Consider the following 22,826-nt stretch of genomic DNA (forward strand, 5'->3'; position numbering starts at 1 on the left):
AAACAGGTAGGCTGCGGAAGGAATTAGGAGAATGGGCAAAAGAGTGGCAAATGAAATGCAATGTTGGAAAATGCATGGCCATACACTTTGGTAATAGAAATAAGTGTGCAGACTATTTTCTAACTGGGGAGAAAATCCAAAAATCTGAGATGGAAAGGGACTTAGGAGTCCTTGTAAAGAACACCCTAAAGGTTAATTTGCAGGCGGAGTTGGTGGTGAGGAAGGCAAATGCAATGTTGACATTCATTTCAAGCAGTCTAGAATACAAGAGCAGGGATGTGATGCTGAGGCTTTATAAGGCACTGGTGAGGCCTCACCTTGAGTATTGTGAACAGTTTTGGGTTCCTCAACTAAGAAAAGATGTGCTGGCATTGGAGAGCGTTCAGAGGAGGTTCACAAGGATGATTCTAGGAATGAAAAGGTTATCATATGAGGAACATTTAATGGCTCTGGGTCCGTACTCGCTGGAATTTAGAAAGATGAGGGGGGGGATCACTTTGAAACCTTTCAAATGTTGAAAACCCTAGACAGCGTAGATGTGGAAAGAATGTTTCCCATGGTGGGGGAGTCTAGGACAAGAGGGCACAGCCTCAAGATAGAGGATGTCCATTTAAAACAGAGATGTGGAGAAATTTCTTTAGCCAGAGGGTGGTGAATTTGTGGAATTTATTACCACAGGCAGCTGCAGAGGCCAGGTCATTGGATGTACTTAAGGCAGAGCTTGATAGATTCTTGATTGGACATGGCATCAAAGATTATGAGGAGAAGGCTGGAGAGTGGGGCTGAGGAGGGGGAAAAAAAGGATCAGCTATGATTGTATGGCAAGCAGACTTGATGGGCCAAATACCCTAATTCTGCTCCTATGTCTTATGGTCTTATTTAATAATTAAACCAAGAAATTTTGCGGATGCTGGAAGTGCAGAGTAACACACATAAAACGCTGGAGGAATTCAGCAGGTCAGGCAGCATCTATGGAAATGAATGAAAAGTCAATATTTTGGGACAAGATCCCTCATCAGGAATGGACTGGATACATTTAAAACGTACATTGGGAATCTGGGAATGCATTTACTGTCAGTCTGGGTACAGTAGATTCAATTATCTCCTCCTCTGCAGTAACTTTCTATGGTTCTAATGTTTTCTGAAAAAAATCTGCTTTTCCATTATTCCCTCGACTTAATTCAATAGCCATCCATTCTAGAGGGAATTATTCACAACTATCCATCAACTGTGAAGCATTAAAAAATATAATTACAAGTTACAGCTATTTTGAGGAAAGATGGTCTTCCAACAATAGGCACAAAACTCTTCATTGAAATTTCAGATGTTTAAGAACGAATATCAATTTCTTCACTTGCTGTAACTGGTATCTAAATGCTAAGTTTTGTATTAGTGGGTACAGAGAGGTACATAAATTGGTGTTGACAGCATCGTGAGCCAAACAAAACATTTCTAAACCACATCCAAAAATTTAAAATGTTCTATACAAATTGCTGGAGAAATTCCGCAGGTCAGGCAGCATCTATGAAATGAATGAACAGTCCGAGTTTTGGCCGACCAAGACCCTTCACCAGGACAAACAATGATATTGTGTGTGTTGCTCTGGATTTCTAGCATCTGCAGAATCTCTTGTGTTTATGAAATGTTACATGTTTCTTTCTTTTAAAAGCTATGAATAAACGAATTGACACATGGTGTAACTCAACCATTTAGTCCAGATATTGTAATCTGTGCTGTGTCCATATTCTCAACTGAGACAGTATTAAGGAAGCTGTATTGTACAAAGCTGTGGTTGGGCCTCGGGTAGTGGCCACTGCACCTTAAACATGGCCTCTTAGAGGCCAAAGAATAATATGTTCAATTTTTAGCCTAGCTAGCAGAGACCAGCTTTGTATTTCTTTTCCACATTGACCTCCCAGAGGACCACAAACTTGTCATTGGGTTTGGAGTCTTGCGTGCCTCAATGATTTGGAGAACTATGTTGGCTGGAGTCAGGGCTTTATGTTTTGGCTCTTGGTAGGGTCACCCATGCCAAACAGGTCAAAGGGTAGAGGCCAGACTAAGAGTGGTCCACTGGTCCTCCAGCTTTGGGGGTTCAGCTCAGGGTTAACAATTCTGACTGGTCAAACAAAATTGTAACGGAAACAGCAATGAAAAATCCTCCTACATTTGAGTGTGACGGCATTTCTAAGTCTCCAGCCAGGATTTGCATGACTGACAGTGGTGTAAATGAAGAGCAAGCTACTGACATGATGAAGGAAGCCCTGAACACCGCCAGAGATGGAGGACCTTCATTGCTGCCCTCAACACCAGGGGCATAACAGACAATATGGTACAGTTTGAGTATTGAAGATTAAAGCGTGTTCGATGCAGGAATCACAGGGTCTTGGAGTTATACAGCATGGAAAGAGGCCTTTCAGCCCATCTTTTCCATGCTGATCATGTGGTCTACTTGAGCTCATCCCTTTTGCCCAAGCTCCTCTTGTGGTATACTTGCCCAAATGTCTCAATATCACAACTGAATTTTGGAGAATTATTGTAATTGGAGTTTAAGAGTATTTAAGATGTGATAGGATAGAGAGAAAACCTGTCAAGCCTGTGCTGGATGTATAAGACCATAAGAAATAGGAGCAGAATTAGACCATTTGGCCCATCGAGTCTGCTCCGTCATTTCATCATGGCTGATCCATTTCCCTCACAGCCCCAATCTCCAGCCTTCTCCCCGTATCCCTTCATGCCCTGACTAATCAAGAATCTACCAACCTCTGCCTTAAATACATCCAATGACTTGACCTCCACAGCAGCAACAATTTCTACAGATTCACTATTCTCTGGCTAAAGAAATCCCTCCCTGTCTCTATTCTAAATGGATGTCCCTCTATTCTGATGCTGTGCCCTCGGGTCTTAGGCTCCCCCACCCTAGGAAACACCCTCTCCACATCCACCCTATCGAGCCCTTTCAACGGTCATTAGGTTTCAATGAGATTCCTCCACATTCTTCTGAATTCTAGTGAGTACAGGCCCAGAGCCATCAAACGCACCTCATATGATAAGCCTTTCAATCCTGGAGTCATTTTTGTATATGACCAGTCTAGCTTGTTTCATTCCTCCTCCTTGTATCTATGCAAATCCTTTCACTTAAGATAATTAACCAGCTCCCTTTTGAACACTATGGTTGAATCTATCTCCACTGCTATCTCTGTCCTGAAATTTAAAACAAATCAGAAAAAGCTGGAGAAAAACTCAGCAGGTTAGGCAGCATCTGTGGGAAGGGAAGCAGTTAATGCTTCAGGTGGAAGACCTTCATTAGAACTGAGGATGGGAGTAAGAACGTTGGTCCACATGGCAGAGAAGGTGGAACAAAATGAATGTCTATAATAAGGTGAAATTATAGTAATTTTTATGTATTGTTCTGTACTTCCACCAAACAACAAATATTACAACATACACTCAGTAGCCACTTTATTAGGTACACCTGTACACCTGCTTTTTAACACAAATGTCTAATCAGCCAATCGTGTGCTAGCAACTCAATGCATTAAAGCATGCAGACATAGTCAAGAGGTTGTTGTTGTTCAGACAAAATATCAGAATGGAGAAGAAATGTGATCTGAGTGACTTTGAATGTGGAATGATTGTTGGTGCCAGATGGGGTGGTTTGAGTATCTCAGAAGCTGCTGGTCTCTTGGGATTTTCATGCACAACAGTCTCTAGAGTTTATAGAGAGTTTATAGAATGGTGTGAAAAACAAAAAAAAACATAGTGAGTGGCAGATCTGTGGGTGAAAACACCATGTTAATGAGAGAGGCTCGAGGGGAATGGCCAGACTGCTTCAAGCTGACTGGAAGGTCACAGTAACTCAAATAAGCACACGTTACAACAGTGGTGCCAAAAGAGCATGTCTGAATGCATCACATATCGAACCTTGAATTGGATGGGCTACAGTAGCAGGAGACCATGAACAATTTATTGGTTAACTCCTGTACTTGATAAGGTGGCCACAGAGCATATGCCAGTGATAATAAACCTGATTCTAATTGTTACAGTACAAAGTTGTCCCCCGGGTCTCTTTTAACTCTCTCCTCTCACCTTGGACTGATGCCCTCTAGTTTTTGATTCCTATTTTCCTGGAAAAAAGACCGTGCATTCACCCTGCCTGTGCCTCTCATGACTTTATACACCCGGTATCTCCTTCTCAAAGGAAGAGACTGGGGTTCTGTCTGCCCGCTCAGATAGGCATTAATTATCCAGTGGAGTTGATGACCAGAAGAACAGGGATCTCTCTTCTGTCCTGGTGAGTGTTTACCCCTCTTCCAATCCCTACTAACAAATAATCTTATTGCTGCTTCTTGTTCACTTTAAAGCAGGAGAAACAATTGGAAAAGAGAGTAAGTGCATCATGTAATATTGGAGATTGAGTCGTTAATTGGGAATATTGCAGTTCTGCTTTTGAGGTCAGACTTTCGCTAAAACCATGATCAGCCTCTGTACAAAGGGAGTGCGGAAGATATCACCGTACACTAATACATGTGCTCCTTCCATTTCTCAGTTCTCTGAACACCACCATTAAATTTTAATCTCTCCGAGTGCCTTTCATTAATTTTGTAACAAATTGTAGCCCTGCTATTTTCTTGTTTCTTTTTTCGTGGTTAAGCCCGAGAAGAAAGCTTTGACTAACCTATTGCTGACAGTTGTTGAAACATTAGCAACATTCACAAAACTTTTCCCCAAAGGTTTACTCTAATCTCTTCAACGTTTTGCAGCTTCTGTCTCGGAGAGGTTGTGGGGCAAAGTGAGATCCCATCCTGATCATTCCATAGTACCCTGCCCGCTCTAGCATGTGTTAATGAACTACACAATGATCAGCTTTCTGTTGTTCAATATACCATAAGACCATAACATACAGGAGCAGAATTAGGCCATTTGGCCCATTGAGTCTGCTCCGCCATTTCATCATGACTGATCCATTTTTCCTCTCAGCTGCGAACTCCTGCCTTCTCCCTGTATCCCTTCATGCCCCGACCAATCAAGAATCTACCGACCTCGGCTTTGAATATTTGTAAAAACTTGACCTCCACAGCTGCCTGTGGCAATGAATTCCACAAAGATATACACTGAAACATCAAAGCGTACAGTGAAAAGCGTGGTTTATGTCCATCACCAACCCAGTCCAAGGATGCGTGGGGCGTAGCCCTCAAGTGTTGCCCTGCTTCCGGCGTCAACCTGGTTTTCAGTATCCTTGGTCAGGTGGTCATTCCTCATCTTACCCATTTGTTCACACTCTTGTTATCACCGAGTTAACCCTAGCCTAATCACAGGCCACTTTACAATAACAAATTAACCTGCTAACCGGTACGATTGTGGATTGCGGGAGAATGTACAAATTCCTTACAGACAGCGGCAGGAACTGAACCCGGGTCACTAGCGCTGTAAAGCGATGCATTAACCGCCACACGACCATACCGCCTCATGTTGGGAGAAAACGGGAAGCACGAAGGACTAACGATACCGCTTAAATAAATCAAAAAGCTTGCGGTTGTTTTTATTTAAAAGAGACTTCATAATATTCTCCACAGTTTCTCGTTGCAATATAAATTTTTGTTTTTAAACAGAATTCAGACCTTATAAATGAAGCATTTCAAAGTTACGAATGCAAATCTGTGTGTACTGCATATAGTTTACATGCGGGGTGCAAATATCAGATCATATCTCCGTCCCCATAATTAAAGCCTTTAGTCTCTTACAGAGGTGGCATCTTGAATCATGTTGTTCTCTGACAAGGGTAGTCGATGCAGCAGATCAGTACCGGGGAGTCTGGCTGGAAATAAGTCCTCGTACTTGGCCCCCACCACTCCCATCTTTAAATGCACCGTATTTTTGTCCTTTTTTTAGGTCAGTGTGTTGTCCCTGGAGAATTAGTAAGCCCAGTGTTCTGTGAATCATATACATAATTCAGATGGCCTTCCTGTTTCCGTCCATTAAATGAAATACCATTTTAGGAGAGACTTCTGGTGATACAGCTGTCAACTATAGACTTTTGTTGAATAGAGACAATGCTTTTTATTTTTTTAAGAATCATCTTTGTTTGTATTTTTCACGGTCCCCTCGTTTTCCAAGAGTTTGAACGTCACAAGTGGCCTTTGCCGACAACTGGCCACCTCGCCACCCCCAGCAAACCCTCACGCCTGCAGGATAGCAATGGATTGCTGGTATTGCTCAATAGCCAGACACCTCGTTCACCCCACTTCTACACCGGTGCAGGCTCCACTGAATGGGGGATAGTACATGTTTCGCTCTCTCTAGCATGAGTACGCAGTGTTCCGTTAACTTGGCAAGATGTGGCGTCAACCCTCCTTGCATCTCAGTCCCAACTACTGACCTGCTGATAAATTCCACGGGGCTCCCAACAAGATTCAAATGTTTCACTTCCAAAGGTACAACCTTCTACAATCTATAATCCGAAATCTGGTGTGAAAAGGATCCGCTCTGTGGTAGGGAGTTCTTCCCACAGGACACCAGTTCCAACGAATTGTGATTCGCTTTATGCTGACTTGTATTTGACTATAAAGCTTAGGCCATTCATCCATCACATCTGCTCTACTGTTCGATCATGGCTGATTTATTTCCCCATTCTCCTGCCTTCTCCACATGATCATAGGACATAGGAGCAGAATTTGGCCATTAAATCTGCTCTGCCATTTCAACAGGCCTGATTTATTTTTGCATTCAACCTCATACTTCTGCCTTCTCCCTATAATCGTTGACGCCCTTACTAATCAAGAAACTATCAGCCTACACTTTTTAAGTATACCCAATGACTTTGCCTCCATGGCTGTCTGTGGCAATGAATTCCATAAGTTCACCAACCTCTAGTGAAAGAAATTCCTCCACATCTCTGTTCTATATCCTTCTATTTTGAGGCTGTGCCTAGGCTCTCCCACTATTGGAAGCATGTCCACTCTATCGAGGACTTTCAATATTTCTCGAAAGCAGGTTTGAGGGAAAGCCGGAATAACTCAACAGCCATTAGAGGTTCTGAGTGGTGGATAAGTGTCAGCAAATACAGTTCAGCCCACTGATGATGCAGTCTTGGTTCAACTTCTACCATCACTCCATTGGATTTATGCCTTTTCCCAATTATTTAACCGCTTATTTTCAGCGCACTAAAATGAGGTTGTGATTTCTTGGGACGGTGGGTATCTTGGTGAAAGTTGACCACTGGAGCAGCTGAAGTAAGCTGTTGAAATCGGGGTCGTCACTGTTGGCCTCATAACAGGGACGGGCAAGTGAAAGTGGTATTATGGCTTGGAGTTTGAACACACGAGATTCTGCAGATGCTGGAAATCCAGAGTCACACACACAAAATGCTGGAGGAACTCAGCAGGCCAGGCAGCATCGATGAAAAGGAATAGACAGTTGATGTCTTGGGCTCAGACCTGAAGTGGGCCTGAGGTCTGTGACTGTTTATTTGCTCATTTCCGTCGATGCTGCCTGACCTGCTGAGTTCCTCCAGCATTTTATACGGCTTGGATCTTGTTCCTGGAATTGAACCGGGAATTAGTCACTTCACCATCTCTTTCCAAAAGGAATATTATGAGGCAGAAAAGTGATGACAATGGACATTATTACTAATATTATGTTTTAAATTCTAGGTTTATTTAACTACATTTAAATTCCACTGCTGCTGTGGTAGTTAACGTCTCTGAACCACCAGGTGACTTGTCCGGTTACTTGTCCAGCACCTTAACCACAGTTTGTCTTTTTCTGCACATTGGTTGTTTGTGTGAAGATTTTCATTGATTCTCAGGGTAGTACTTGCTGACATACTTCGATAATAAATTTATTTTGAACTTTGAACACTATTCCAAGGTTACTAGCTGATTTCATTTGTCAAGTTCATTGTTATTGGAATTGCATCATTAGACAGGGCAGTAAATGAGGGCAGGGTGAGGCAGATCTTTGTGAGAGAGCAACACTTACTGGTCCATGACTTAATAGCCAAATGGTGAGAATTTAACAGCTTAGGCAAGCGGGCTTGATAAGGGCTAGAGTGAGGCCGTCCAACTGAAAAGCAGATTTCTATATGAATAAAGGAAGTTCTGCAAGGCAAAACTGGATTCTGTTCAGTAACAAACGTTAATAATACTGATGAAGGGTTTCAGCCCAAAATGTCGGCTCTTTATTCCTCTCCGTAGATGCTGCCTGACCTGCCGAGCTCCTCCAGCATTTTGTGTGTGTTACTCTGGATTTCCAGCATCTGCAGAATCTCGTGTGTTAATAATACCAGTACATTCTCTCCCATCTGCTGAATCTATCCTGGTAATTCTGTTAACAGAGGGGTAAAACCATTGTGAGCCAGTATCTGATGAATGTGTGGTGATGCATCTAATTCATAAAAAATGTTCCAAACTGCCTAAAATTCTCTCGTGATTTCTATTTCATGTCAAGGGCAGTTAAAGTATTCTGAAGTACCAGGATGCTGCCTGAATCAGAGAGCATGTCTTATGGTGAAAGGTTGGGCGAGCTAGGCCTTTCTCTTTGGCGTGTAGGAGGACGAGAAGTGACTTGATAGAGGTGTATAAAATGGTAAGAGACATAGATTGAGTGGACAGCCAGAAACCATTTAAAACTGTAAGACCATAAGACAAAGGAGCAGAATTAGGCCTTTTGGCCCATTGAGTCTGTTCCACTATTTGTTCGTGGCTGATTTATTTTCCCTCTCAGCCCTATTCCCCTGCTTTCTCCCAGGCTGAAATACGAAGGGCACGATTTTAGGTTGACTGGATAAAAGTACAAGGGGAATGTCAGCTAAGTTCTTTACGTGGAGAGTGGTGGGTGCGTGGAACACACCGCCAGAGGCGGTGGTAGCGGCAGATACATTAGGGGCATTTAAGATACTTTTAGATAGGCACATGGATGATAGAGAAATGTGGGAGGGAAGGGCTAGATTGAGTAGGTTAAAATGTCGGCACAACATTGTGGGCCAAAGGGCTTGTACTATGCTGTCACCTTCTATGTTTACAATTGGATTTATAAAAATTACTTAAAGCCTGTAAGTAATTTATTTGATATTATCTTTTGTCTGCAGTATCATTTTTAAAGACAGCAGTTGTTTTTCGCAAACCCCCGCCCCGGTCACATCACCTGCTTTTGCGTAACCCAATACCGTTTAAGAATGACTGATTGAAGGTTACAAATGAGAACATTCTGCAAAGCCCAGAATACTGATTGGCAAAATCTCCCCTTTCCTTTCTGACTGACGTCCAATTCTATTGTCAAACATCTAACTCTCCCTCTGACCATAGGCTTAAACTGTTGGAATCTGGTGTAGTAATGTTCACAACTTGTGTGAGACTTCCTGTACTGATTATGGTTTGGGGGTGTTATGGGTTAAATCCTCCCCCCCACCACCCATCCCTTTGAAGTCACAGGTAAGGGCGTTGCAGAAGCTCGTCGCTGAGTATCGCCTGCAGCAGCTGTTAGGCTTGGGTTGCCATCGGGAGATGTGGGTTGGACAGGCACATGGAGTCCACGGACGTACCTGGACCTATCTCACTGGAGATACATTCATCGATATGGTAGGCCACTGTGTCTGTTTAAAAAAAAAATCGCCCTCGCTAACCATTGTGGATTTCCTCCCAGAAAGCTCTTCCGATGATGTTCAACACTTGGTGATATATTACAAGTTAACAAAAAATGTACGTCCTTAATTAAAAAAAAGTCATGGGTTCATCATAACACTTTGCACTGACTCGGTACTTGAGTAAGTGCTGATGGCAAGACATTCTCCTCCACATCCAGATGTGGGACCTGGACGGCCGTGACCTTTCCCGTTTGAGGTCACGGGTGAATTCCCCACGGCTGATCCTTGGCTTATGACAAGAATAAGTCCAGGTAAACAGAAAGTTGCTCCGGGCAGGGTGAGAACTATGACTCTGGCAGCCTGTTTGCTGTCGGCTCTGTAGGTTCCAGGAACCTGTACTTTTCATCCAGCGCCAGATCATTGCCTTGGATTGGGATAACCTGCTTTGTTGGGTAGACATGGAGATGGTCTTGGTTTCTTTTGTTGCAGAGGTTAACTCTGTGTCCCATCTCTGGGCTGGCATCAGGGGACACAGGCGGACTTGGTGGCTTAAGGTTGACGGGGTCCAGTCCTTTCTGCGTGAGGCAGCTGTCCTCCGATAAGGTAGAGAGCAGTTGCTGCACTGCTCTGCTTGGCTCGCTCAGCGCCGTGGGCTCCTCATTGTCTTTGTGCCTTTTGAGCGGGTAACTTTCAGAGGAGCTCTCCCTGGGCGTGCTGCAGTCCGTGGAAGAGCCCAGGGCGCTCTCGGCCGGTGCGGCGCCACTCTCTGCGGATCTGGAGGCGCTCCCCAAGGTGTCACTCACGGAACTGAGCTGGGCCGGCAGCTCGGCGCTCAGGAAATCGGACGAGGCGTTGTGAAGCGTGCTGGGGAGGTGGACATCGATAGCAGCAGTGGTAATGACGTGGGATCCGCTCTCTGGGACCGCCGGCTCTGAGGAAGATAAACAGGTTTATCGTCACAAAATAGAATCTCAGTGTATTCTATCTTGTTGTCGCAGATTTGTTCAATTACAGAACCAACAGCCACAGTTACAACTTCTTCCCCTCCACCATCAGATTTCGGAATGGACGACAAACGAAGAATAGGCTGAGTGAACTTGGCCTTTTCTCCTTGGAAACCAGATTGTATACACCTCCACCACTGTCAATGCCTGTCATTATATGGCATTATAGGTGACATAAGGATGAGACGTGACCCAATAGAGGTGTATAAGATGATGAGAAGCATCGATCATGTGGATAGCTGGAGGCTTTTTCCCAGGGCTGAAACGGCTAGCACGAGGGGGCAAAGTTTTAAGGTGCTTGGACATAGGTACAAGGGAGATATCGGGGTATGTTTTTCACACAGAGAGTGGTGGGGGCGTGGAATGCACGGCCAGCAGTTGTGGTGGAAGCGGATACAATAGGGTCTTTTAAGAGCCTCTTAGATAGGTACATGGAGCTTAGAAAAATAGAGGGCTGTGTGCTTGGGAAATTCTGGGCAGTTTCTGGAGTAGGTTACATGGTTGGCACAACACTGTGGGCCGAAGAGCCTGTAGTGTGTTGTAAATTTCTATGTTCTGTGTAGCACCATCTCACTAATTTTTCTCTCGTTTTGCACTACTTATTTAATTGTTAAATATATATTTTTACTGTAATTTATTCTACATTTACCTAGTATGTATTTTGCACTGACTGCTGTTGCAGACAACACATTATACGACATATAGTCAGTGGCCACGTTAATAGGTACACATGTACACCTGTTTGTTAATGCAAATATCTAATCAGCCAATCACATGTCAGCAATTCAAAGCATAAAAGTATGCAGATATGGTTAAGAAACTGAGTTGTTCTTCAGACCAGGTATCAGAATGGGGGAAGAAATGTGACCTATGGGACTTTGACTGTGGAATGACTGTTGGTGCCAGACAGGGTGGCTTGAGTGTCTCAGAAACTGCTGATCTCCTGGGGTTTTCACACACAAGTCTCTAGTTTACAGAGAATGGTGTGTAAAATTAGTAAACATGTCCAACGAGTGGCTGTTCTGTGGGTGAAAGCGCCTCGTTAATGAGAGAGTTCAGAGGAAACTGGTTCAAGTGACAGTAACTCAAATAACCACGCGTTACAACAGCGGTGTGCAGAAGAGCGTCTCTGAATGCACAACACGTCGAACTTTGAAGTGGATGAACTACAGCAGAAGAACATCACAAACATATCATCAGTGGTCATTTTATTAGGTACAGGAGGTATACAATAAAGTGGCCACTGAGAGTAAATAATAATTTAAAGTACATTTGCTGTATTGCTCTGTACCACTGGCGCAAAACACATTGTACAACATATGTCAGTAGTAATAAATCTGATTCTGAGTTTTGGACCCATGTGTGGCACGTGGCCAAGTGGTTAAGGCATTGGACTAGTGATCTGAAGGTCGTGAGTTCGAGCCCCAGCCGAGGCAACGTGTTGTGTCCTTGAGCAAGGCACTTAATCACACATTGCTCTGTGACGACACTGGTGCCAAGCTGTATGGGTCCTAATGCCCTTCCCTGGGACAACATCGGTGTCGTGGAGAGGGGAGACTTGCAGCATGGGCAACTGCTGGTCTTCCATACAACCTTGCCCAGGCCTGCGCCCTGGAGAGTGAAGACTTTCCAGGTGCAGATCCATGGTCTTGCAAGACTAACGGACCACTGATCCAGCGAGTGAGTAAGGAGATGTAGGGTCAACAAATTAAAATCTTTATTGATAAGGGATTGTTCTTGGGGAATCTAGCAGATTGTTCAAAAGCACCTCGGCCCCATCAACGCACTTTATGGAAGGAAACATTATTGATGTGGGGTTTCAAACCTGAAATGTTGACAATTCCTTTCCCACTCACAGGCAGAGAAGGGTTTTGTGTCTTTACGTGGACAGTTTTGTGATGCTGTTGTTGGTGAGGGCTGCAAGGAGGGGCTGATTCACTCGACTCACCGCTGCTTGGCTCACTGTAATACTGGCTGATGTAATTGTTCATGTCGTCACTTGTGGCTGCTTCTGAAAAATAAGATGTGACAAGTGAAACACATTGAGCGGCTCTCACTTTAACAGAGCTGGGGATCACCTTCATCGAGTCTATTGTGGTAAACTGTTCTTTCAGCTCCTGCCTCTCACGATTAGGATCACTCAACATCAATCCCAACATCTGATCCACAACTCACTGACACTAAACCTTCCTGCGTGGGCTACTAATGTGTCCCCTAAATCACACCACTGGCAACATTTTCAAGGCACGTCATTGGCTGAAACATGTTGGAATGTGCTGATGTCATCCTGAGGGGCATCACCGATAGCGCAATGCGATACACTGACAAATGGAATGTTAGCATTCATTTTGAGTGCACGAGAATGTAACAGCAAGGACGCAATGCTGGGGTTTTATAAGCTCACACTTAACAGTAATGTGAGCAGCTTTGGGTCTCATATTTAAGCAAGGATGTGGTGTCATTAGATAGGGTCCAGAGGAGGTTTATGAGAATGATTCTGGGTATGAAAGGGTGAACATATAAGTAGCATTTGATGGCTCTGGACCTGCACTCAATGGAGTTTGGAAGAACACGGGAGGATCTCATTGGAGCCTATCAAATACTGAAAGGCCCAGATAGAGTGGAGGTGGAGAGGATGTTTCCAATAGCGGGAGAGTCCAATAGAGGGAGAGCCTCAGAATAGAAGCATTTCCCTTCAGAACAGAGATGAAGTGGAATTTCTTTAGGCTCTTGGTTACTCAAAGCTTCAAAGACAGGAGAATAGGGTGAGAGGACAATAAATCAGCCATGATCAGATGACCGATCAGACTCGAGGAGCTGAGTGGCCTAATTCTGCTCCTGTGTGTTATGGTCTAACCTGAGCATCAGTATATGGTTTTCCCTCAGTAAGCTCAATATTTGAGTGTCCTTAACTGAGGGGTGGAAAGGGGCGGGGGGGGTGTGGGCAGGAAAGCTTTGAGGTTTTGGGGAAAGTATGAGAAGGTTTCAGAAGTTGGGATGTTATGTTGAAGTCGTATAAGATGTGGGTGAGGCCTAATTTGGAGTATTGTGTACGGTTCTGATCACCTACCTACAGGAAAGATGTAAATAAGATTGAAAAAGTACAGAGAAAATTTACAAGGATGTTGCCAGGACTGGAGAACCTGAGTTATAGGGAGAAGTTGAATAGATTAGAACTTTATTCCCTGGAGTGCAGGAGAACGAGCGGAGATTTGATAGAGGTTTACAAAATTGTGAGTAGTATAGATACGGTAAACGCAAGCAGGCTCTTTTCCACTGAGGCTGAGTGAGACTAGAACTAGAGGTCATGGGTTAAGGATGAAAGGTGAAATGTTTAAGGGGAACATGAGCGGGAGGATGGTGCGAGTGTGGAATGATCTGCCAGGGAAATGGTGGAAGCAGGCTTGGCTTCAACATTTAAAAAAATTTGGGTAAGTGCATACATAGAAGGAGTATGGAGGGCTATGGCTCACTTGCTGGTCAATGGGTCTAGGCAGATTAATAGTCTAGCATTGACTAGATGGGTCGAAGGGCCTGTTTCAGTGCTGTAGTGTTCTATGATAGTAAATCAGTAAGGCTCGAATCCAACACCATGTAGAACAGGGAGGAGAAAAGGTAAGGTTAGAGGGAGTGTGTTGGCATCTGGAAACTAGAAGTAAGAATGATAGATGGATAATTTGAAGGCCAGAGACAAAAGCAGTGCTCAATTCCGGGGGAAGTATTTCATTTACTTGTGCCCTATCCAGCCAGCCTTAGGCTGAGATTACAGTCAAATAGCAAGAGACAATTTGTGCCTCTTTGTATACATATAAATATGCAAACAACCACAATATGCAGAAGTGCAGGAATCAGCCCAGCATTCAGTGAAACAAGAAGCCCAGCAAGATGGCACTGGCGACCAACAGGAACGTTTTGCAACACACATCAAAGTTGCTGGTGAACGCAGCAGGCCAGGCAGCATCTCTAGGAAGCGGTACAGTCGACGTTTCAGGCCGAGACCCTTCGTCAGGACTAACTGAAGGAAGAGTTAGTAAGAGAAGCAACGTTTTGCAGACAGGTCACAAAACTACTCGATACTCTGGTACACATAGTTCTTCTGATTGCCGCAGTCCGCAGTCGATAATTTCCCTTTTCAGAATGTTCTTTTGAACCGACTAAACGATCTGGCACTTTTGTGATCTCCTGAGGGATTCTGTGAACCGGACTCTCGAGAGTGCGGTTACAGCCAGGGCGGCCGTCGCTGGGGGCGGATGCTGCACTGCGTCGGGGCCCTAATGGCGGAAGACAAACCCACGGTCGGCTCCATTACTCTGCGCTGAATAAAGTGTTGAGCAAAGTTAAAATCATTGAGGCTGAGCACAGATGACCCGCGTTTGACTGGGCTCCTCGCTACTGGCTTTGGGTGGGAGGTGCAGGAGCCTTGGGCCCCACACTGCCAGGTTCGGGGGTAACTGCTGCCCTGCAACCATCGGGCGACTGTACAGGCTTCACTCACCTCAGCGCTGAACGGGCTCCACAGCCGTGGACAGTCCAGGTTCTGTGTGCTTTTGTTTACTTTGTTTTTTACTATTTCCGTGATTGGATCAAAGCACAGAGGCCAGGGGCAAAGGACAAACCGGTGTTAAGCTCACTACCCCGCGAGGTTTACTCATTTCAGCGCTACTCTGAGGTCTGCAGCAACCCGTCACTCGCCGCAGCACTGACCTGTCTCTGTGGCTGTGGACTCACTTTCCGTCACTCTTCGGTTAATATTCTGAATGCTTTTTGTTTACTTTTTTATTGATGGAAAGTTTGTTCTTTTTCCGCACATTGGGTGTCTGACGGTCTTTGCTGTGTGTTTTTTTTTTAAATCTTGGATACTATCGTGTTTCTTTTGATTTGTGGCTGCGTGTAAGAAGACGTTTCTCAAGGTTGTACGCAGTATCCATTGATAATAAATGAACTTTGAACTTCGAAGTGAATGTAACATTCAGGGAAGTAATAGTGAGCACCCCCTCTCTTTCCTCTTGGATAATTCACACTGAAAAGCTTATTTACCTTTATCAGGACATTATATTTCTCATGGGCCCTGTGAACTGCTGCAGAATGAGTGAGGAATCAGGATTGAACACATTCTGACCTGCACTCTGTGGCCACTCTACTAGGTACTTCCTGTACCTAATAAAGTGGCCAGTGAATGTATGTTCATGATCTTCTGCTGTTGCCCATCCACTTCAAGGTTCAACGTGTGTATTCAGGGTTGCTCTTCTGCACACCGCTGTTGTAATGCACGGTTCTTTGAGTTAAAGCACGTAGACGTGGCCAAGAGGTTCAGCTGTTGTTCAAACCAAACATCAGAAGGGGGAAGAAATGTGTTCCAAGTGACTTTGACGGTGGAATGGTCGTTGGCGCCAGATGGGGTGGTTTGAGTATCTCCAAAACTGCTGACCTCCTGGGATTTTCATGCACAACACTTACAACAGTGGTGCGCAGAGAAGCATCTCTGAATGCACAACGTCAAACGTTCAAGTGGGTGGGCAACAGTAGCAGAAGATCACACCGCAGCTAATAAAGCAGCCACTGAGTGTATTTGAGCTCAGCAAAGTTCAAAGTAAATTTATTATCAAAGTATATATATATCACCATGCATAGTATTATTTGAGATTCATTTTCTTGCATCCATTCATCAAGGATTCTTTGCCTTGGGAAATGTAAAAACGAGGGAGTACCTAATAATTTCAGGACAACAATTAAAAGCAGAAAACAAATTGGATTCATCTACAAGAAAGAAAGGGTTAACAAAGAAAGCCTTCACATCAGCATCAAGCTCCACACACAGAGGTCCAAGCTAGCACTGTAGGGTAGTGCTCGAGCCAGAAGGCTGTCGGTTCCAGTCTCACTCCAGATAATCCAGTCACATCTCAGGGGATCACTGAGAAAGTGCCAGACTGCCTCAGGTGAATGGGAGGCACATCCTTTGTATCATTACAAGGAGCAGGAGATTCCTCCCCATTGTGCTGTCCCAGGTAGGTACTGATCATCCATTTGCCATGTTGCCTTTTGTGGGATGATGCTGTGTGCAAGTTGCCTAAGTTACAACAGAGACTGGACTTACAACATAGAACATAGAATAGTACAGCACATTACAGGTCCCTCGGCCCACAATGTTGTGCCGACCCTCAAACCCTGCCTCCCATATAACCCCCCACCTTAAATTCCTCCATATACCTGTCTAGTAGTCTCTTAAACTTCACTAGTGTATCTGCCTCCACCACTGACTCAGGCAGTACATTCCACGCACCAACCACTCTCTGAGTAAAAAACCTTCCTCTAATATCCCCCTTGAACTTCCCACACCTTACCTTAAAGCCATGTCCTCTTGTATTGAGCAGTGGTGCCCTGGGGAAGAGGCGTTGGCTATCCACTCTATCTATTCCTCTTAATATCTTGTATACCTCTATCATGTCTCCTCTCATCCTCCTTCTCTCCAAAGAGTAAAGCCCTAGCTCCCTTAATCTCTGATCATAATCCATACTCTCTAAACCAGGCAGCATCCTGGTAAATCTCCTCTGTACCCTTTCCAATGCTTCCACATCCTTCCTATAGTGAGGCGACCAGAAATGGACACAGTACTCCAAGTGTGGCCTAACCAGAGTTTTATAGAGCTGCATCATTACATCGCGACTCTTAAACTCTATCCCTCGATTTATGAAAGCTAACACCCTATAAGCTTTCTTAACTACCCTATTTACCTGTGAGGCAACTTTCAGGGATCTGTGGACATGTACCCCGAGATCCCTCTGCTCCCCCACACTACCAAGTATCCTGCCATTTACTTTGTACTCTGCCTTGGAGTTTGTCCTTCCAAAGTGTACCACCTCACACTTCTCCGGGTTGAACTGCATCTGCCACTTCTCAGCCCACTTCTGCATCCTATCAATGTCTCTCTGCAATCTTTGACAATCCTCTACACTATCTACAACACCACCAACCTTTGTGTCTCTTTGTGAAGTACTTCTGAAAAGTACTTCAATAGCTGCAGGGTGCTTCAGTATACTCTCAAAAGAACGTGAAATATGATACCTATGTATAACTGTCATAATTTTGTGTACCTCTATTAAATCTCCCCTCATTTTCCTATGCTTCAGGAAATAAAGACCGAACACATTCAAACTTTCCCTCCTGGTGAAGGGTCTCGGCACTAAACATCAGCTGTTTATTTCCCTCCACAGATGCTGCCAGAGTTTCCTCCAAGAGGTCCACAACCTTTCTTGGTTCGGAGGCTTGTGTGCCTCAACGACCCAGAGAGCTACAGTATGTTGGCTGGAGTCAGGGCTTTATGCTTCGGCTCTTGGTAGGGTCACCCAAGCCAAACAGGTCAAAGGGTAGAGGCCAGACTAAGAGTGGTCCACCGGTCCTCCAGGTTCAGGGATTCAGCTCAGGGCTGACAACCCTGACTGGTCAAACAAAATTGTCACGGAAATTGCAATGAAGAATCCTTCTCCATCTGAGTGTGACGGTATTCCTGAGTCTCCACCCGGGACTTGCTTGACTGATAGTAGTGAAAACCGAGAGGAAGCTACTGGCATGATGAAGGAAGTCCTGAACACATCAGAGATGGGGGACCTTCATTGTTGCCCTAAAGCCAGTAGCATAACAGGTCTTGAGTAAGTAGATACACCGCCTGAGCTGCTGGGTTCCTCAAGCATTGTGTGTGTGTTGCTTAAGATTTCCAGCACCTGCAAAATCTCTTATGTTCTTGATGTTATTGTGGGGTTTTGGTGAGTAGGGAACCTCAGATCTTGAAGTGGACTGTGTATCATTACAAAATGAAAACTAGAAAAGAACTGCAGATGCTTGAAGCCTAATATAAAATTCAGAAATGCTAGGAACACTCAGCAGGCCTGGCCTCATCTGAGGAACGAGAAATAGAATCGATGCGTCAGGCGAAAGGGCCTTGAGTGTGGTTGGTTAATTGCCCTGTCGATCATGCCAGGATCCCAAACTGTTCCTTCCATCTGAACATTAATGCTTTCTGCAGAAGCTGTCTGATCTGTTGAAAGTTTCCGATATTTGCTGTCCTTACGAGAGGAAAGCGTCCCAGCTCAAGCAGGAACAGCATGAATCACCAGCTGATTCCTCCCTCCGGTGTTTATAGTCGCAACTGAGGGAAGACATCAGGCACCCAGCCACGGTGATCCTAAACAGCGGCCGCTTCCTGGCATCACTTTGGCAACGTTCCCATCATATCCCAGAGCAGCGCGCGGTTGGTGGGTGAGACGTGTTTTGTGAGGACCACTTGCTCCTTGTTTCAAAGCACAAACCACTGAGCACTCTGTACCTGCAATCGCAGCACTCTGGAGATCGCAATTGAACCTGACATACAAACAGAACATAATTGTCTTCCTGGGTTTCACAGACACTTAAAAGCTTTCCTGGCCACAGTTCCCCTCTAATCGCCTCCAGTCAGAAGTGCGTATGGTGCTAACACTGCCGTTCTAAGGACAAGCCTCATCTTAGCCTCAGGCAACTCTTTAGGAGCCGAGGAGGATATGCAAGACAGGCTGGGATGCTCAAGATGCTCCGTGTGAACAGATTTCACATTCAGCTTTTCCATAATGCACACACTACCTAACCTCCCACAACAGTCCCACTGAACACTGGATCAGCCTTGTCTTTCAACGGTCAGAAAATACAGGGACTGGAGACCACAGTTAAACCAAGCCTCCTGCCGCTGGTGAATGCTTTGAATCTTAAATATTTCCTTGAGAAAACTGGGTTGAATTATTTTATTTAGCGCATTCTTCCTGTTGCATTATTCACGGCAATGCCATGAATTTAAAAGACCGTCCTTTGGTGCTTCTCTGGGGATTGAGTTCAAGAGTCACAAGGTAATGTTGCAGCTCTATAAACCTCTGGTTAGACTATCACTGGGGTTATGGTGTTCAGTTCTGGTCGCCTCATTGTAGGAAGGATGTGGAAGCTTTAGAGAGGGCGCAGAGGAGAATTTTTTAACCAGGGTTAGACAGCATGCCTTGTGAGGATAGGTTGAGTGAGATAGGGCTTTTCTCTTTGGAGCAGGCTGGAGACTAGATTGAGGTGTTTAAGATGATATGAGGCATAGATCTAATGGAGAGCCAGGGACCTTTTCCCAGGGTGTCAACGGCTAATACGAGGAGGTATGATTTTAAGGTGATTGGAGGTGTAGGGAGGATGTCAGAGTGTCAGAGGTAGGTTTTTTTTTAAAACACAGAGAACAGCGCGTGTTTGGAACGTGCTGCCAGAGTGCCGGTAGAGGCGGATACATTACAGATATTTAAGGAACGCTTGGATCGGCACATGGATGAAAGAAAAATGATGAGTTATGTAGAAGTGAAGGGTCAGATTGATCTAACAGAACACTGGTAGGACATCATGGGCTGACGGTCCTGTTCTGTGTGGTAATGTTCTGTTCTACGTTCTGAATCCAAGCGTTCAGGTTATTCCACCAAATCTGAGGTGTTAAGTGAGCTGAGTAACTTCTAAGGAAATGAAAGTTTGCATTTATATGCAACGTTTCTCCTTTCTGAAAGGATGTTCCCCACGTTATTTCCTTTAGATATAGAAGGTTGACCCACTGAGTCCAATGTCACAGAGCAAACCCTGTCTCAGACACGAGGAAATCTGCAGACGCTGGAATTTCAAGCAACACACACAAAAAACGCTGGTGAACGCAGCAGGCCAGGCAGCATCTCTAGGAAGAGGTACAGTCGACGTTTGGGGCCAGGACCCTTCATCAGGACTAACTGAAAGAAGAGATAGAAAGAGATTTGAAAGTGGGAGGAGGAGGGGGAGATCTGAAATGATAGGAGAAGACAGGAGGGGGAGGGATGAAGCTAATAGCTGGAAAGTTGATTGGCAAAAGGGATACCCTGTCTCAGAGCATCTCTAGGAAGAGGTACAGTCGACGTTTCAGGCCGAGACCCTTCGACAGTCCTGACGAAGGGTCTCGGCCCGAAACGTCGACTGTACCTCTTCCTAGAGATGCTGCCTGGCCTGCTGCGTTCACCAGCAACTTTGATGTGTGTTGCTTGAATTTCCAGCATCTGCAGAATTCCTCATGTTTACCCTGTCTCACACCAGTTTCTCCTGACAACTTAATCTCCCCACAGTCTCGTCAACTCCCCCACCCGATTCCACTGCTCAACTATATACTTGGAGCAACTTACAGTGGCCGGCTAACCTACTGACCCATACGTCTTGGCGATGCAGGAGGAAACTGGAGGAACCAGGAGAAACTATGCTTGGAGCTCATTAGAATGAGAGGGGACGTCATTGAAACCTATCAATATTAAAAGGCCTAGATAGAGTGAATGTGTAAGAGGATGTTTCCCATAATGGGGAGTCTAGGACCAAAGGGCACAGCCTCAGAATAGAAGGATGTCCCATTAGAACGGAGATGAGGAAGAATTCTTCAGCTACAGCGTGGTGAATATGTGGAAGTCATTGCCACAGACAGCTGTGGAGACAAAGTCATTGGGTATATTTAAAGCAAGGTTGATTAGTAAGGGTGTCAAGGGTTACAGGGAGAAAGCAGAAGAATGGAAAGGAGAATAAAATGGACATGATCAAACAGTGGAGCAGAATCGATGGGCCAAATGGCCTACTTATGCTCCTGTGTCTTATGGTCTAAACTCAAGTGATCACAGGGAGAAGAACACAGAACACAGAACTGGTGTACTGGAGGTCGGGAGTGAAGCCTGGTTCCAGGATTATGAATCAGCTGTCCAATGCACCTCTCCAAGTCTACATAGCTGAGTAAGTGTTCTTGAACTGTAGTCAGTGTTTTAGTGTAAGAAATGTGGTTGTCTACACCAGCACAGAAAGCTCCCACAAGCAGCATCTTTACAACAACCAAGTAATTTGTGCTTGTTTTCTGACCGGCCAGGTTACTGGAATACGTTACCCCCCGGCTAGGTGGAAGTTCCAACTTCAAACCTATGTCACACACCTTGAGTACAAAAATTTAGACAGGAACTCCACACACTCCTGAGGGAGTGCCACCTTGTCTGAGGTGCTGAGATTGGATGAGGTATTGAGCTGGGCTGTTGGGTAGCTATTAAAGAAGAATAGTGATTCTCTCCCCACATCCCTGATCAATATTGATCTGTCACCCAAGAGCAGAGTAAAATTAATAGAAACATGTGAAAATACTAATCCAGAAAAGGAGTAGGTCATGGGATCTGGAGCGCCAGTATCAAGATAATCTGACCAGAACCTCATCTTGATACTCTCGGGAACAGCCTGGTAAGCCTCTTCTGTACCCTGTCCAAAGCATCCACATACTTCCCACAATGTGGGAGGTATTTACACACAATCCTCCTATGTGTGGCCTAACCAAAGTTTTATATAGTTTTCTATATATATATTTCTATATATAGACTCTTATACTCAGTGCCCTGGCTAAAGAAGGCAAGTGTGGCGTTACCACTTCATTCTGCCTGGATTCGGGAACGTGCCTTATGAGGATAGGCTGAACAAGTAAGGGCTTTTCTCTTTGGAGGGGAGGAGGATGAGAGGTGTACGAGATGATAAAAGGCACAGTTCGAATAGATAGCAGGAGATTTTTTTCCCAGGGTGGAAATGGCTAATACGAGGGGGCATAGTTTTTAGGAGATTGGAGGGAAGTATAGGGGTAGACATCAGAGGTAGGTTTTTTACACAGAGTTTGATAAGTGCACGGAACATGCTGCCGGGGTGGTGGTAGAGGCAGATACATTGGGGACATTCAATAACTCTTAGATAGGCACTTGGATGACAGAAAAATGGAGGCTTTTGTAGGAGGGAAGGGTTAGATTGACCGTAGAGTAGGTTAAGACTGGCACAACATTGTGGGCCGAAGGGCCTGTACTATGCTGCAGTGTTCTATGTCGTATGTCTCCCTTCAGTCTCTGTTCAGAGAAAAGAACTCAAGATTGTTCCACCTCTTCTTATAGTTCATGCTCTCCAATCCAGGCAACATCCTAGTAATAGACATGAGAAAGACCGCAGATGCTGGAAATCCAAAGCAAACCACACAAAACGCTGGAGAAACTCAGCAGGTCAGGCAGCGTCTATAGAAATGAATAAACAGTCAAAGTTTCAAGCCTGCACCCTCTCCAAAACATAAACATCTTTTCTGTAACAGAACAACCAGAATTGAGCAATATGGTCTAATTAAAGTTGCAATGTGACTTCCTGACTTTCAGACTCAGTGGCCTGACCAATGAAGGCAAGCATAA

General features: G+C 44.8%; 1 protein-coding gene across 3 annotated transcripts in view; it reads right to left on the bottom strand.

Moving 5' to 3' along the window:
• Positions 1 to 5,419: 5,419 nt before the first annotated feature.
• tmem266 (transmembrane protein 266) overlaps positions 5,420 to 22,826 on the bottom strand; it is a 206,545-nt gene continuing 189,138 nt past the window's right edge. Inside the window, exons 10-11 of one of the 3 annotated variants that reach the window (XM_063070458.1) lie at positions 12,536 to 12,598; positions 5,420 to 10,514 (exon numbers count right to left, since the gene is read on the bottom strand). In XM_063070458.1, the coding sequence (XP_062926528.1) occupies positions 9,928 to 10,514; positions 12,536 to 12,598 (650 nt within the window). In that variant the 3' untranslated portion in view covers positions 5,420 to 9,927. Of the gene's footprint in view, positions 10,515 to 12,412; positions 12,599 to 22,826 lie in introns of all 3 variants that reach the window. The other 2 variants (XM_063070457.1, XM_063070459.1) reach the window with 2 other exon arrangements.

Source organism: Mobula hypostoma, chromosome 18 (genome assembly GCF_963921235.1).
Source record: "Mobula hypostoma chromosome 18, sMobHyp1.1, whole genome shotgun sequence".
Lineage (NCBI taxonomy): Eukaryota > Metazoa > Chordata > Chondrichthyes > Myliobatiformes > Myliobatidae > Mobula > Mobula hypostoma.